This window comes from Sinocyclocheilus anshuiensis, unplaced genomic scaffold (genome assembly GCF_001515605.1).
Source record: "Sinocyclocheilus anshuiensis isolate Anshui unplaced genomic scaffold, SAMN03320099.WGS_v1.1 scaffold1561, whole genome shotgun sequence".
NCBI lineage: Eukaryota > Metazoa > Chordata > Actinopteri > Cypriniformes > Cyprinidae > Sinocyclocheilus > Sinocyclocheilus anshuiensis.
This window is the reverse complement of record NW_015536630.1, coordinates 978,425-994,386: the sequence shown is the minus strand read 5'-3', so window position 1 is coordinate 994,386 and position 15,962 is coordinate 978,425. Positions and strand designations below refer to the sequence as shown.

At 36.2% G+C, this 15,962-nt stretch overlaps 1 protein-coding gene and 1 long non-coding RNA gene across 2 annotated transcripts in view; both read right to left on the bottom strand.

The window, feature by feature from the left end:
* The window catches only part of LOC107653904 (uncharacterized), a 24,886-nt gene extending 16,810 nt beyond the window's left edge, over positions 1-8,076 (bottom strand). Inside the window, exons 1-2 of the long non-coding RNA XR_001630285.1 lie at positions 8,010-8,076; positions 1,258-1,357 (exon numbers count right to left, since the gene is read on the bottom strand). This is a non-coding gene — a long non-coding RNA (uncharacterized LOC107653904). The remainder of the gene's footprint in view (positions 1-1,257; positions 1,358-8,009) is intronic.
* Positions 8,077-8,455: 379 nt separating this feature from the next.
* On the bottom strand, positions 8,456-14,743 carry clic5a (chloride intracellular channel 5a). Its single transcript, XM_016440740.1, has 6 exons — positions 14,445-14,743; positions 12,127-12,236; positions 11,745-11,870; positions 11,560-11,666; positions 11,155-11,336; positions 8,456-9,298 (listed from the first exon to the last, which is right to left on the bottom strand). The coding sequence occupies exons 1-6, from the start codon at positions 14,493-14,495 to the stop codon at positions 9,134-9,136; spliced, it is 741 nt and encodes a 246-aa protein (XP_016296226.1). The 5' UTR covers positions 14,496-14,743; the 3' UTR covers positions 8,456-9,133.
* Positions 14,744-15,962: the final 1,219 nt, after the last annotated feature.

The following is a 15,962-nucleotide window of genomic DNA, read 5'->3' as shown; positions in this document are numbered from 1 at the left end:
TCAACATATTCTGTTACACCAAATACACAAAATAATGATCTTTAAAAAAGCATCATATGACCCCTTTAAGACAAAACTCTTATGGTTTCTTGTTGCCGTGCTCCAAAAAAAATGGCTGATTGTTTTTCTGTCTCCTCTGTAATCCTACTTACAGTCGGGTTTTGATTTGTAAAATTTGAATCCATAGGAATTCAAAATACATATATATATATATATATATATATAATACACTGTATGTATATATGTATGTATATATATAACTATTTCTTATATACATTTTTATTTATATATCCGATATCCCTTTTAAGTCATAATTCATTGCATGAATTAAAAAAAAACATTTAATTCAGATCATGTACTTAAACTGTTTATTTAATTTTACTTTATTTAAAATAAAATAAAATAAATAATAATTAAAGTGGTTATTTTCTTTATTGTACTTTTTGCTTATTGTTGTATGCCAGATAAAATGAATGTCAGTGTTTGGTAAAATAATAAATAAATAAAATAAAAATGAATGAATTAATCAATCAATCAGTGTTTTAATTTCTTTGCATTAGGTAGGCAGCAAAGGTAGGTAAAAAAAATTATTTAAATGTTTACTTTTGTTCATTGAAGACTACAACAAATAATTTTTTTTCTTTTGAAAATAACTAATTTAATTGATAGGATGTTTCCCTCAATTTAATTTAATTTTATTGAACGTTTTTCTTTTTTCGAGTGCAAGAACTGAACAGAAGTCTTTTCTCCGAACACCTCAGTGTCCTTCTTTGAGGAAGACTGATTTACGCATCATTTCCTATCGTTCTCTCCGGGTGAAATAGGAGGCTTCTGCTTTCACAGCGTGTTGTGAGGGTCAGTCATTTCTCACACAGTTAAGCCCCTGGTTGCTCCAAATCACTTCACAAGCAATCAAATCTGCATAGTGCTGTCCCAGTTTGGCTGGAGGTGTGCCAAGGACAATGCCCCGATGCCTTTAACAGGGTGAAACCTGCGGGACATCTGAAAATAGAGACCCTTAGTGTCCCACGGCTGTCTGAAGGTTGCAGACGGGCCTGATGATTTATGCTGGCAGCGCTCGTGAAGTATTTGCTGCTGCTGGGAGGTTTCCGTACAAATGAAGTGTGAAGCTCACGGGAGCACGGAGGCGGCGGGGCGCAATCCTTAAACACCTCCAGCGCGCCGGCAGTAAACAGGACACTTTGCAAGAGGGGGGTGGAAGTAATGCATAGAGGTGTTATCTAAAGCTGATCGCACCTGTAAGCTCACGATTCATCCTCTGCTAAAAAACTTGACCGTGAAATTGCCAAGTAGGACGTGTTCCTGGATCAGCATCGTTTGTCCTTGATCAACAATCCTGTCAAACAAAAACAGTGTTAGCCATATAACCCTAACACAAAGTGATTTTATCAGAGAAGAAAAATTAAATGATACACGATGGAGTGCAATAATAAGAAATATTTACAGAAACAAGGTTTGGAATAACTACGATTTTCTAATGTTTTTGAAAGAATTCTCTTTTGCTAACCAAGATTGCATTTGGCCATATTTGATTGAAATTACAGTAAACACAGTAACATTGTTGATATTATTACAATTAAAAATAACTGTTTTTTTAATATATATATATTTTAAAGTTTTAAAGTAAAAAAAAAAACAGCTTAAAGGGGTCATAATAGTGAGGTAGATATGTGGGGGCGTGTTAGAACGAGCTGTTTTAGGGGGGCATGGCAGTCTTAACTTTGATAAAGAATATCTTTTTGGTTTTGAGACTTTAGTCTTTGCAACTTCAGGGATCTTTTCTATGCACAATCAGCTTGTAACACTCCAAAGAGAAAGGAAAACTTGAAATCGCATCATATGACCCCTTTAATATTTTAGTGGAATGTTTTTGAGATGCCTTTTTTCAGGATTCTTTGATTGATATGAAATATTAAAGTCTGAATGAAATTCCAAAGAACTGAATTTATTTGAAATTGAAATCTAGAAATGTCTCTACTGTCACTTTTGATCAACTTAATGCATCCTTGTTTTATAAAAGTATTAATTTCTTAAATGTTTTCATCTTTCATTGCCCAAACATTTGAATGTTAGTGTATTGCAATTTTTCACAAAATATTGTATTGAATGTAAAAAAAACTGCCACAGGGACTGTACTTTGAAATAGTACACCTTTTTACCATATTTACCCCAAATGTATGTATTACTTTTGTTTAATTCAGATTTTAATGCAAACTACAAGTTACAGAAATACCAAAACAATGAAAACCAAACAAAAAGAAAGATACAATAATTAAAACTACACACGATATTTTACATTAACATGATAAAAATTCTAAAACATTTTCTGGTAAAATCTTATTAAACAGGTCCTTAGTGAGCTTAAAAACCACTCGATCAATTCTTGTTTTAAAAGAAATGAAAGTCTGTTGGATATTTTAAATGTACATATTAGTACCTTTTGAAAAGGTCCTGCCTCAGTGCCAGCTTCTGACAGTCTTTTTTCTTACCGTGATTTATATATGCAGGAATGGGATTTAAAACCAGAGAACGGTGCAAAACTGTCTGTGAATGACTTTAAGACCTCAAATGCATCATCACCTCACTCCCGGTCTTGCTTCAAGGTCATGTCTGTGCCGAACCCTGGACAAATTTTAAGAAACACTGCCCTCCTGTGGCTGTTCACGAGGGTTGCCAGGTTTACACAAGAAAACCCGCCCAATCGCTACTCAAAACTAGCCCAATCCCCTTTCGAGGGGGTCCCCAGTTAAAAATCGCATTCTGGGGGGGTAAAATACACGTCTTTTGGCTGGGTTCCCCTGCTAAAATTCGTATTCCATGGGATAAATATCATGTTATTATTGGAGTCTCTTCAACCCGCGGACATGAAAAACAACCCGCGGCAACAGTGTTAAAGTAGCTCAAGGACGTGGCAACACTGTTGTTCACAACTCTTTGCAGCTACTTCATTAAACCCAAGCTGGTGCTGCAACAAAAACACAAAATAAACATTAATTAATACAAATTAAAACTCTTCTCAGCACTAGTTTCACAGCATGTTGCAGCATTATAATTACGAGCTATACTTAAAAAATATTTAACTAAAACATGCTTGTGCACAACAGCATAGATGCCTGAAAAAACACAATACTGATATACAGTTGCAAGGGTGTCTTCTTGTTGGCAGTAAATATGGTATTTTGATGGAAACTATATGGTTACGCCATGGTAAACTTGGGATTCCCTCTAGCTAAGGAGAGGCGAGGATGGATAGAGGAGGTGAGGAGGAGATATGTGAGCAAGGAGCCAAAGATCAGTCATTCGGGCTCCATAAATACTGTTATGAGTCAGAGACGGTGGAAGGCAGCCCTTAGAAACCATGAAAAAGCTATTTTCTGATGCACAAGCAGAAATCTTAATCTGAGTCTGATTATGGATGTCTCTAATCAGTCTCTATGGTGGTTTCTAAGTCAATAATTTGGAGAAAGAAGGCAATTTTTCATATGTATAGTTTGGTGAAAGTGAAGCATCTAACAGTCAATTGGGGGGAAAGACACAAATTAAATTTAATATCTTAATTATTTCTCTGAAAAAGTCTGAGCGAGTGTGTATGTGTATAATATATATATATATATATATATGTGTGTGTGTGTGTGTGTGTGTGTGTGTGTGTGTGTGTGTGTGTGTGTGTGTGTGATTATAAATAGCATCAAGGCTTCATTGTGCATCCTTTGTTGATCATAAAGTAAAAAAGTGATATGAAATTAAAGACAGCCAATTTGTGGCACTGGGTTGTATTTAACCCAGCATTTTTTAGAGTGCACACACACAACCATAATTACATTTATTGTAATATTTTATTATTTTACTTTTTTCCTAAAACATGGAGGTCATTTGATTATTACTTAGTTAGAATCATGAAATGGTATTGGTATTGATAAAAGTTTGATATCATGACCACACTAAACGTAAGAACATGCAGCAACGCTTTAATCATTATTTTTGAGCCCTGCATGACATGACAACTCTAGTTTCAGAAAAAGGACGTGTGAAACAGAAGTGAGGCTCCGTTCTGACACCTCGCTGGAAGCCGCCGAGTGCTAAAGCCTAAACAAACACACGTGTGTGAGAGTGACACTGTTCCACCCCATCACTCTCACCCTCTCTATCTTCCCAGCATGCAGCGGGGCCTGACACCGCTCGTACCGCGCACAGAGCAGGACGGCTCATAATATGACCGCAGAAGGGTCATTCCACGCTCTGCAGAGCGATACGGTGACTTACTGCCAGTAGGTAGCAGCTGTTTACACTGACTGAGGGTTTGTTCTCGTGGTTCTTTTGAGGTTTTACTTCAAAAGATGACGTCGAGGTGTTAAGATGACATCACAAGCTTTTTAATAAAACATCTGGTTTTACATATCAAATTAGATAAATAGTTCACCCATAAATGAATACTGTCAGTCCTCACATACTCGCTCACATGTTGATCCAAACCCATGATTTTCCTTTTTTTATTTTTGCTGCTGCTTTTCCATAAATTATGAAAGCATAGAGTGACTAGAAGTTGCCAAGCTCCAAAAAGGACTAAACTATTTTTACACTTTATTTCCAGTGTTTGATTCCTTATGAGCGAATTTACCTTATATTTCAGTCTATTCCTCATGCAAAACTATTGAATAACTTGAAATATAGCACACAAATTGTATAAACTATTGTATAAACTTTTTTTGGCCTTTTTTTAAGTTAGATAGCCCATGTTCACTATATATTTTCAGTGTTATTTTTGTGTCATTGAGAGTTTTTATGAATATTCTGAATTAGATTTTTTATATATTTTTTCACTTTTACATGTTTGTAATTTTGTTGTTTTTTTAAGTTTTTTTTTTTAAGTTATTTATTTTTAAATACTGTTTTATACATTTTTATTTCAGTTTTAGTTTGTTATTTTAGTACATCAAGATGCATTAAATGAAAATTAGAAATGTTGCCTTGGCAAATATGCCAAATGGTATATGCTGTTATATTTTATTTCAATTAACATTTATTTAATTAACATAATTTTAATAGTTTTACATTAAGTTAACTATAATAACCCTGATACAGAAAATAGAAGCTCTTTTTCCCCCAAAATATCTCATTTTGTTTTCCATATGTCATATGTTTGGCCCGACATGAGGGTGAGTCAATGTTCATGAGTAAATTGTAATGCTGGAGTGAACTATCCCTTTAGGCTTTTCACTAAGTAAAAATTTTTTTTTTTTTTTTAAGACATCTACATTATATTGTGATACAGATCTAAACGCTAAGATGGACAGATGGGGAACACATGAAAGCATAATGAAAATATACAGCGAGATGGAAATTTTAATTAGATAAAAGAGTGTATCCCGAAATCCCAAAAGGCAAGTTGGCGATGGACAAAATAAAATATTCCTACCAAAGCAAACAATACCAAATGCCATTTCATACACTCTCAGCATGAAGACTTTTAATTTTCCACCATAAAATGTGAAACCTCTTGGATCTCTTCATGAGGTGCAGACAGACAGCACTGAAGTCTAAATCAAGATCTGACTGATGCATACCCACAATTACCCTGCTGTTTGAAACAGGGGCAAACTTCAACATTTGGTATCATTTAGAGCCCAGGCGATGTCACTGATGCACAACCGATCCACAGTCACAAATCCAACAAGATCTCAAAGGATATTACTGTGCAGCGATGCTTTAATCCAACCCTGTGTGTTAACATATAATTATAAGACTCAAGCAAATGCTTGTTTTGATAAAACGGTCAGAGTGAACTACAGGTTGCCTTGCCTTTACTGCCCTGAAATCCTCTGATGTTGGTGATCTGAGCCGAGTTGTGGAGGAATCGCATGCCTTTTGCATGGTGCGTTGGCAGTGTCCATGGAGTGGGCTCTGCTTTAGATTACCTTTGGGTTTTGAGCTATGAAAATGCAATTGCCACTTCAGCATAAGTTAAATCAGGTGGGAAGTGAGTAGTGAAGTCAGCGGCTACCGCTGCTTTGACAGCCTTCAAGAAAGGTAGACGCATTCAGGAAAAGACTAATTTTCTCACATGTAATTGCCAGTTCCAGGACATATAATGTGCTTTTTCCAGTCCTGTGATAGTATCGTTCGTGCTTTCTTCCATCCAAACACAGTTACCACAGTTTCTGTCAAACTAAAAGATACCCTAGTTATTGTAAATAATGTAAAGTCATTTAAAAAAAAATGTTTTGTACATTTCCTGAAGCAAATGTGAGTGAAAAACATACCTCTATGATGCTAAAGCATCTGCCAGGGCTTTGCAATGCAGTAGCAAAGGTGTTTTGAGTGGGGTTTTTTTTTGGTCTCACCTTAGTGTCTCTAATATGGAGATATTTACATGTACACTTCATTTGTTTTTACAAATTGGACATCTATCTACACTTGGACCAAGTGTAAATGACCTTCAAGGTGCATTTGAGATGCAATATAAGATGCAACTCAGCCAAGATTAAATGCATATGGTTTTTTAGGCCACGTATGTAAAATTTACTCCGCCCAAACAGAAATACACTAAAATGCAGAGGTTTGGAAGCCCCGTAATCTACATGAGCGAGCAATTATGAATGAAATATATGGATGAAGCAACTGCAGCTCTCCAACATTTATACATTACAGCATTGCCTTCATCAGGCACAATGATTAGCATCATCATGGAAGTAAATTTTTCTATCTGTATATAGCCAAGAGTAGATGAAATAGGATGATGCCTCGTTGAATGGAATCCGATCAGTTAGGTTACATGAAGCAAATAAGTCCATATTCTGATCACTCCTTCAATGCACAGTGGGAAAACAACACAGATTTTTCAATAAATTATGCTTGCATGTCGTGTAACTGGAGATTCCTCACAGAGAAAATTGTTCTGGAGGAAAAAGAATAGCGTGTTGGAGAAGGATTTCCATCTGAAGCGTGTTTGATTGCGTGTTTGGTGTGTTGATGTGTGGGGTGTGAGTGAGTCGATCGGGCCTTGCATGCGCTTAAGGTCGCAGGACATTTCATCCAGAATAGTGCAAACTTGCGGAAACAATCAAGGAAGGAGCCAAGTGCATGTTTGACTGGTCTTTTGCCCCACTGCCCACATAAAGACTGCAGACATAAATGCAGATGGTTTGAATTTGCAGTGAAAGAAATGTGTTGGACTGCTCAGAGATGGTGAAAGGGCTTCCTCAACAGGAAGTAGAGTAATTAAAACCCATGAGGCCAAGCGGCCCTGAGCTACCAGAGGAAAACCTCTCCTGTTTCGGCCTGTGTTCCAGTCTGATCTCCGTGCTCATATAAAGCAACATTATTCAGCTGCCAGCTAAACCTGACATACAGCCGTCACATGTGCTGGAAATCAGATGGAACTACAGCTTTTTTCACACCTACTTGACAGTTTGATAGACGGTGACCACTTGGTTTTTGTGAAATATTATCTTAAGCGTCTCATATTGTATCCAGCTGATGGTAGTGCTGCAGCTCAGCAGATGTTTGGCTGTAACCACACCAAGTCAAACGAATATGTTACCAATTGCAGCCAGCATCATTCAAGGTCATGTACGTAAAATTTAAGAATTAATTTTCTGAAACAAACAAACTTAATATGGTAGGCTGGTCTTCAACTGGTTTATCTGGTCAACTGACAAGTGCCTAAAACACCTCAAAAACCATCGAATACACCATGTTGACAGAAACCAGCAGTCTACAATAGACTGGTTTTATCTTTTTGTTTGTTTGTTTTTTCAGGGAAAATAAATGTTAAAGGTTCAATATAAACTATGCAAAATATGTAACACGATGTCTTATTTCCACTGACGATAAATTGCGACTAAGATAGCTAAAAACCGCGTCTTCTTATAAGTCTAGACAAGAACAAAAACAAACGTTTAAAATAAACTTAATATTGAAGGTAGAGCTACAACAATTAAAACCGCACGTGTAAACATGAGAGTGGAGTGTTAAAATCGTTTACTAACCTGTATTTTACAAATCTTGTCAAGTCGATAAACGCGGCAACTTTAATTTTCTCACAGCACGCGGAAGGATACAAATCAGGAGCGTCATTTAACGCGAGTATCCGCCCAGAAAACTAGTTCCGCAGCTACAGTGACGATTTCGACGACTTTACATCATACAAATTTTGTATGGAAGAATGGTAAGTTTTGTATGGTAAGTGCTTAAGCAAAAATGCAATTTTCTGCCCTTAATGTCATCGGAGCTTTGCTGAGGGATGAGTCGATTATCTGTGCTAATCGACAAAATGAGGTGAGGTTTTTTTCTAACTTGAAATATTCGTCTTGCAGTATGACACGATTAAACACAAGCGAAACATTACAAGCTTTATGAAAAAATATATATTTTATTAATAAGACACAGTATTGTTGTTCATTTCAAATATATGAAAATTCCAGACAGGGCTAGAGATACCTGAGACCTAAACGTGCTTATTTTGTTTGATGTATACAGTTTGCGGCAGTATGTATAGCCTATATCAACTGCAGAATGAGGCTAATTTTAATAGCTCAGCTTTATTAATTTCTCCACTAGGTGGGGCTGTGTGCTTAAATAGAATTGTTCTCAAGCCAATTCTAAAGAAATTACATTCTTAATGCTCATGTTTTTTTTTTCTCCTGTGGAGATTTACACACATTAATCATAATAAATACTAGGGTTAAAAAATCCTCTCTTAGATAAAGCACAAAATTATATTACTGTTTCACAAGCTAGCAAAAATAATTTATACAACATTAAATTTGAAAGGTTTATGCAGCAAGAATTGGACTTTAAATGAGGAGAATCATCATCCAACCCTGAAAAGTTGCAGAGAAACAGTGGCACAGTGTTTTTTTTTCTTTTCTAGACCGTCATAGATAGCGACACTAATAGAGGAGTTGATGTCACTACAGACAGACAGTAAACATAATGGCAATGGGAAGGCCTACACACAAGCATGACAGGAGTATTACAGGACCGAGTCAATGTCCTGAAGGCAAATTCTGCTCAATAACTGCTGAAGGAAAATGAGACATTGACACCAAGAGAAAGGTCACCACTTTAGCAGTTTTGCATATGATTATTAGAGTCACTGATTAGTGCATTTTCATTTGCCCAGCCGCTTGGCTACGTCCTGATAGGCCAGTTCAATCTCTCTGTCTGCCGCACAGGTGTTGGTGAATTCATCCCGGGCATAGGCGTTCTGCAGGTACCTCCAAACCCCACTGAACTCTGATGGGATCTCAAAGTTACGGTATTTCTTAGAAACCACCTGAATGTGGAAAGAAACATGATGCTAGTTTATGATCCAAACCAATCATCCTATAAGGATTTTAGCAAGTTGGGGCAAGTTGTTACATGTGGCTTATATGTTTTTAATTTTAATTTTATGCCAATTGTTTTACCTTTTCAATTTAGCCATTAATTAGTCTATAATACATTTTAAATGCAGATATGATGTGGAAGATGACTTTTTCTTATAGTTTAGGTAGAATTTTAGGCATTCTTCTCAAATCAGTGTCAATAAACTCTAGGGTCCCTTTGTGACAACTTGCCCCATATTTAATACATAGTGTGACGAAATGCCCCGATTTACAGTATGTTTTTCCTAGGCAATACTGGTAGGAATGTTCAAAAGGTGTGTGTCTGTGCTAAAATGTTGTAATTACAAACCACCTGAATGTGGGATGAAAAATAATGATGAAATGAAACAACTGAATCTGCCCATTTATAATCTAAACAAATCATCCTAAGAGTATTTTAATAAATGTTAGGTTGGGGCAAGTTATAACATGTGTATTACATGTTGTATTTTTATGCAATTCATTAACTGCGAATTGCAATTCGTCAAAAAGCAAAAACGTAAATGCATGATGCAAGGATTTATTGCAATTTGCTGTTTCATTTGTTTTGATTTATCCATTAATTTGCCTGTAATACATTTTAAATGCAGGTATGATGTGGAAGATGACTTTTTATTTTAATTTAGGTAATATTTCATATTTCAGAAAAGGTTTTCTTCTCAAATCAGTGTCAAAAAACTGCAGGATCCTGTTTCGACAACTTACCCCATGATGTGACAACATGCCCCTCTGGGGTTTTTTTTGTTTGTTTTTTTTTTCCTGGCCAGAAGTGGTGAGATTGTTCAAAAGACTTTAAAATCTGTGCAAAAATTAACTTTAAAATGTAAACCTACCCTGAGAATTATTAACTGCAATTAAAGGGACTGTTTTTAAACATTTCAGGAATCAGGAATGTTCGAAAGACTTTGACCCAGATGATACATTTAGGTTATAAAAACATTGAAAACATTTTGAAATGTTCCTAAAATGTGAAAATTTTAATTTTCTTGTCACGATTCTAATGTTATTCAAAAGTTGCAAAAACATTCTTTTTTTAATATTGTTAAAGGGGTCATATGATGCGATTTCAATTTTTCCTTTCCATGCCTAGAGCTGATCCGTGCTGGTCGCTGAGGGAATACATTAACTTCGCGCTGTGGTTCATCGGATCGACTTTCACCGTGGACGAAGCGGAGTCCAGCCCGGGGTCGTCACATGTGGTTGCCGCAAGCCCGCCGGCCACTCCTTCGTCGAATCCGCCAGCTGCGACGTTCTCAAGCCCGCCCCATTTCATTACACCAAATACACAAAATAATGTTCTTTTTAGCAACATCATATGACCCCTTTAAAAAGTCCAGTTTTCGTATCATAATTAAAACATTATTTAAAGATTATTAAAACATTTCTTACAAGATTCTATTAACTTGTTCACCCTAAATATAACATTTATTTTTATAATCTAATCACATTTTCTCTTAACATTATAAGAACGGATATTAAATAGCCTATTAATAATGTTATAAGAATGTTCCATTAACATTACTATAAGAACATTTTATCCTAACATATATATAATTTTGACAAAACATTGAAAGTTGTAAGAACGTTCCCTGTTAGCTGGAAAGGTGTGTGTCTGCGCAAAAACTGACGTTAAAAAGTAAATCCACCCCGAGAAACATTCACTGCAATAAAAAGAACGTTTTTGGAACTTTTCCTTTCAGTAATCACCACTATTTTATCTTGCACTAAATGATCAATTACAGCAGATCTCTCAGCGGTATGTCACCTTCACTATGTGCAGTTTGGGGAGGAGGTTGCAGTCTGCGAGCGTTAATTCATTGCCGTCCAAGTACTTGCGGTTGGAGCACTTCTCCTCCTCCGTACTATCGGCATCAATCTCGTCCGGCAGAAGGGAGTTCAGGAAGTTATCCAGTTTCTTTAGAGCTTTCAGTAGCCCCTTCTCCAGACCTGCACAGCCAAAAGTTTGATATGTGCTTCTGCTGAATGTTTTCATCTGAAGAAATACAGCGGCTTTAAGTCAAGACAATCCCTGTAAAGGCCTAGCGGAATGTGAATGAGCTCTGGATAACATGTGGCTCCATATTTCGCCGTTGACAACAGAGCATCCATAAAGAGCTGTAGATATTCCTTGAACCTGTCTAATAAGTCATAGAGCAGACGTTAAACTCACTTGCGTTGGCTCTTGGATTTGTGTTCTTGATGTAGGCTGAGAACTTTGCGAAGATGTCATTTCCCGCCGTGTTGGACTCCTTGTTCTTCACAGCCAGTTTTGGATACCTTAGGACGTGAACGAAAAATATTGCTGCTCACATTACATAAACAATCAATCCATCTGTGAACATCCTGTCAACCTACTTGGGAGGCGCTAGCATCTCTTCCAAGAATTCCTCGACTTTGTTGACATCTGTCCGCACTTCGCCATTGAAGGTAAGGAATGGTGGAGGAGTACCGGGAGCCAGATTATGAAGATCAGCTGGTTTCCTTGAAGAAAATGGAAAATTTTAGATTTTTGTTGCACATTCACATCTGAGTTTGATCATTACATAACACAGCCAATTAAAGCCAATGAAAATGCTTGATAAGCATGGGTTACTTTGCTTTGTTAATGTATTTCTAGTTGAAACAGGACATTTGGGTGGGACATCTATCTAAAGCTAACAGACTTTAAATGAAAGCCACAAAATTTTGATCCATGTGGTTTCTAACAGCAACGCATATTTTAAGTACAATTCGTTACCTTTTCAGGTCGACAGTGGTGACGTTGAACACGACTCCCTTCAGCCACAGGATCATAAAAAGCCTTTGAGAAAAAGGACAGTTTCCAATACTTTCTCCATCACTGCCAGCCTGAGGAACACAAACTGATAAATCAGTATTAAACTCAATACATCACATCATATAAGTACAATACCATGGTACCACCACAGTATTTTTGTTTTTTAGTGTAGGCAAGGTCTTGAAAATATTATGAATAAATTAAATATTATATAAGATTATTCATGTGTATTCAACATATTTCAACGTATTTCAAGAAAATTATATAACATTAATGTGTGAGTATATACAAAATACTGTTGAATAATTGTAAAATAATTTTACAATTATTCAACTTATTACAGTCATTAAATGTTAGAAAATGTTAGGATCACAGGTTCCAAAAAAAAAAAAAATCAAGCAGCAAAAACTGTTTCCAACATTGAAAATAAATCAGCATATTAGAATGATTTCTGAAGGATCATGTGACACTGAAGACTGGAGTAATGATGCTGAAAATTCAGCTTTGCATCACAAGAATAAATTCTATTTTAAAGTATATTAAAATAGAAAACATGCATTTTCTAAAAAAGCCAAAAACCCAGACATGCATGTTAGTGTCATTAGGGCAAAAGTGAAATTATGAAATCCCTGAAAGTCATTCGCCATTCAGTGCATGATTTGTAATCTTCAATACAATAGCAGACACTACAAAGAACCGATGGGGATTCAGTGCCAAATTTCCACATCTGAAATTAGGCGATCAAGCTATCCAATAGTGTCCTTAAACTGGGCCAGTAACCTGAGCCGGACATCAGATCCACGCTTAAGCTGAATTATGCATGGAAATTCCATTATCTGCCCCACGAGCCCACAGCAAAGGGGTTTGGGTCATACTGTACCTGTCAACACAACTATGAGTTAGACACCACCCTCGCCACCTAAAATTAATGTGTTTAGCACTTAACTATGCTGGGATAAAATGCATAGAGGTTAGTTTTCAAACGGTCAACGCTTGATTGGCTCAGATGGAATGTCGAGTTATTGCTGATGTTACACCTGAGGCTCTGCTCACACGCAGAGATGTTTACAGTATGTGATATGCAAGATCTTTCAATCTGACATCACTCAATCCACCTTCCCATGGGATAAAGTATATTCAGAACAGGGACTGAATATAATGTTATTATTCAAATGGGTTATTTTGGTCAAACAGATATTCATAGTGTTTTATGACTCTCTGTGCATTGGATTTCTGAGTTTTGTCCATGCAAAACTCTTGAAAATAAAGGTTCTTTATTGGAATCTATGGTTCCATGAAGAAGCTTTAACACGCATAGAATCTTTCCATTGCACAAAGGGTTCTTTATAATGGAAAAAGGTGGTTTAGATCATTAAAATGTTCATTGAAAAGTTCTTTGAGTTCTTTTATGGCATTTGCTTTTGGAACATTTCTTTTTTTAAAGTGTAGGTGGATAGTTTAACCTAAAAATTATAATTCTATTTCTTTCTTCTGTATAGAGGACTAAGAATGCTGGTAACCAAACAGTTGACGGTAGCCACTGGCTTCCATAGTATGACAAAAAAGTACTGTGGAAGTCAATGGTTACAGGCAACTGTTTGGTTACAAAACATTCTTTAAAATATCTTCTTTTGTGTTCAACAGAAGAAAGAAACTCATACAAGTCGAAGGTGAGTGAATTATACATGTCTGTAACACCGTATGTGAAATGTTATAATAAAAACATCACTAATAAGGTCATATATCAATAGTCAGCAAGCAGTAAACAGTTTTTCAACCCCTCTGCATTTACTGTCACTATTAGCTCTATTAATAACTTTGACGCCACGTGGAAGAAATACAGCATCTGGCCTTCTGCGATTATGACGATTCTTTGATTTATAAAGCTTTTATAATGTTTTTATCAACATTTCACCCTCATTCTTTCAGCTGTTAACGTTCTCTAAACATCATCACATTTAAAAAACAAAAAAAACAATGCAAAACAAACCACAGAAAGCAGCAGAAGAAAGGAGACACTTGAACACAGAGGAATGAAGAGTGTGAGCTGTTGATAGAATTGAAGAAATAATTCAACAGCAACCTGGAGTTTCTGCTCTAAAATGTTACTGTCCCGGGCCAAACGCCCATCTTAACCTCAAACGAAACTGCTAAAACTGTCAGAAAGCTTTTAAAAGTAATGTCAGCATCGATTCCTGACTATTGATGCAGTGTGCAACACACAAACACAGCCAGAGAGCTTAGACCCACTGGTCATTAAAGCTTATCATCATGCTTACCTTCACGAAAAGCTCAATATCAGGATCTTTGTCCTCCTCATTTGAGGTCATATCGCTGAAGCTCACTCCAAATCAGAGGCTGATGGAGAATTATGAATATGTAATCTCTTTTCCTTGGATGTGGGAGTCTGTTATGTGTCCGGCGGGGTGTCGTGATGGTGTCGGCGCTGTAACAGGTCGGTGGAGGTACGGTGCTTGTTTTGATTTGGCCCCTGCGGTCAGCTGTCAGTGAGAGCCGCTCTGACTGTCATAGGAGGGCCAAAAATAGACTCCACGCGGCGCAGGAGCACTAGGGAGGAGTTCAGTGTCACCTACACCAGCTCAGTGTCGCTTGGGTCCTTTATAGAAATATGATGAATCATATTTCACTCCTTCCTGTTAAAACCTGAGTCACGAATCACTGACCTCTCACAGCGCTGGCGCGAAAATCCAAACTGGCTTTAGTAGTTTTTCCTTACTAACATCACTATTTTTGCTCATTATCTTGGTGTTTAAGTGATTTTTAGTGGAATGGCAGATGTAGTGTACAGTAAGTAACACGTTTAATTGGGTCACTCTCTCTCAGGCCCCAGTTCCTGCCGGTCGGGCTTCATAATCAGCTGGCGGTTCAGTTTGGGAGGGTTATGGGTAAACCATTCCAGTAAGTTCTCTCTAAATATAGAGCCGTAGCCTCCCTGAACACTCATTTACACATGATTACTGACCTCAGGACTGTACAGTAACAGTCGCACACTAAACTGACATTTTTTTTTTTTCACACAACAGTTAAGCAGATAAGTATTTGTGGTACGTCATATTAGATTAGGCACATTGAAATGTTCTAAGTTTTATATATACATCACCATTTAAAATGTTTGGGTCATTAAATGTATTATTTTTAAAGAAATTAACACTTTTATTCAGCAAGAATGCATTAAATTGATCAAAAGTGATGGTAAATACATTTTTTAAATTATGTCAAATAATTTAATAAAACTATACATATGACCATAGGTCTATTAAATGTATTTTTTTTTCTATTAAATGCTTTTATTTAGCAAACTGAATTTTAAATGTATCAAAATTGACTACAGACTTTTAAAAACTAAAGAAATTCTATTTCAAATGAATGCCGTTATTTTGGTGTTGCTTTATATTCAATAAAAAATCCTTAAAAAAATATAAATAAAAATAGCCTGTGCCCCAACTGTATTCAACGTTGATAATAATAAGAAATGATCATATTTAAGAATTGATAATAACCAAATCAGCATATTAGAATGATTTCTGAAGGATCATGTGACACTCAAGACTGGAGTAATGATGCTGAAAATTCAGCTTTGCATCACAAGAATAAATTACAATTTAATATATATTAAAATAGAAAACAGTTATGGTAAATTGTAATAATATTTCACAATATTACTGTTTGTATTGTATTTTTAATCAAATAAATGCAGCCTTGGTGAACAGAAGAGATTCAAAAACAATTTAACAAATTTTGAATAGCAGCATTTCACACACACACACACACACACA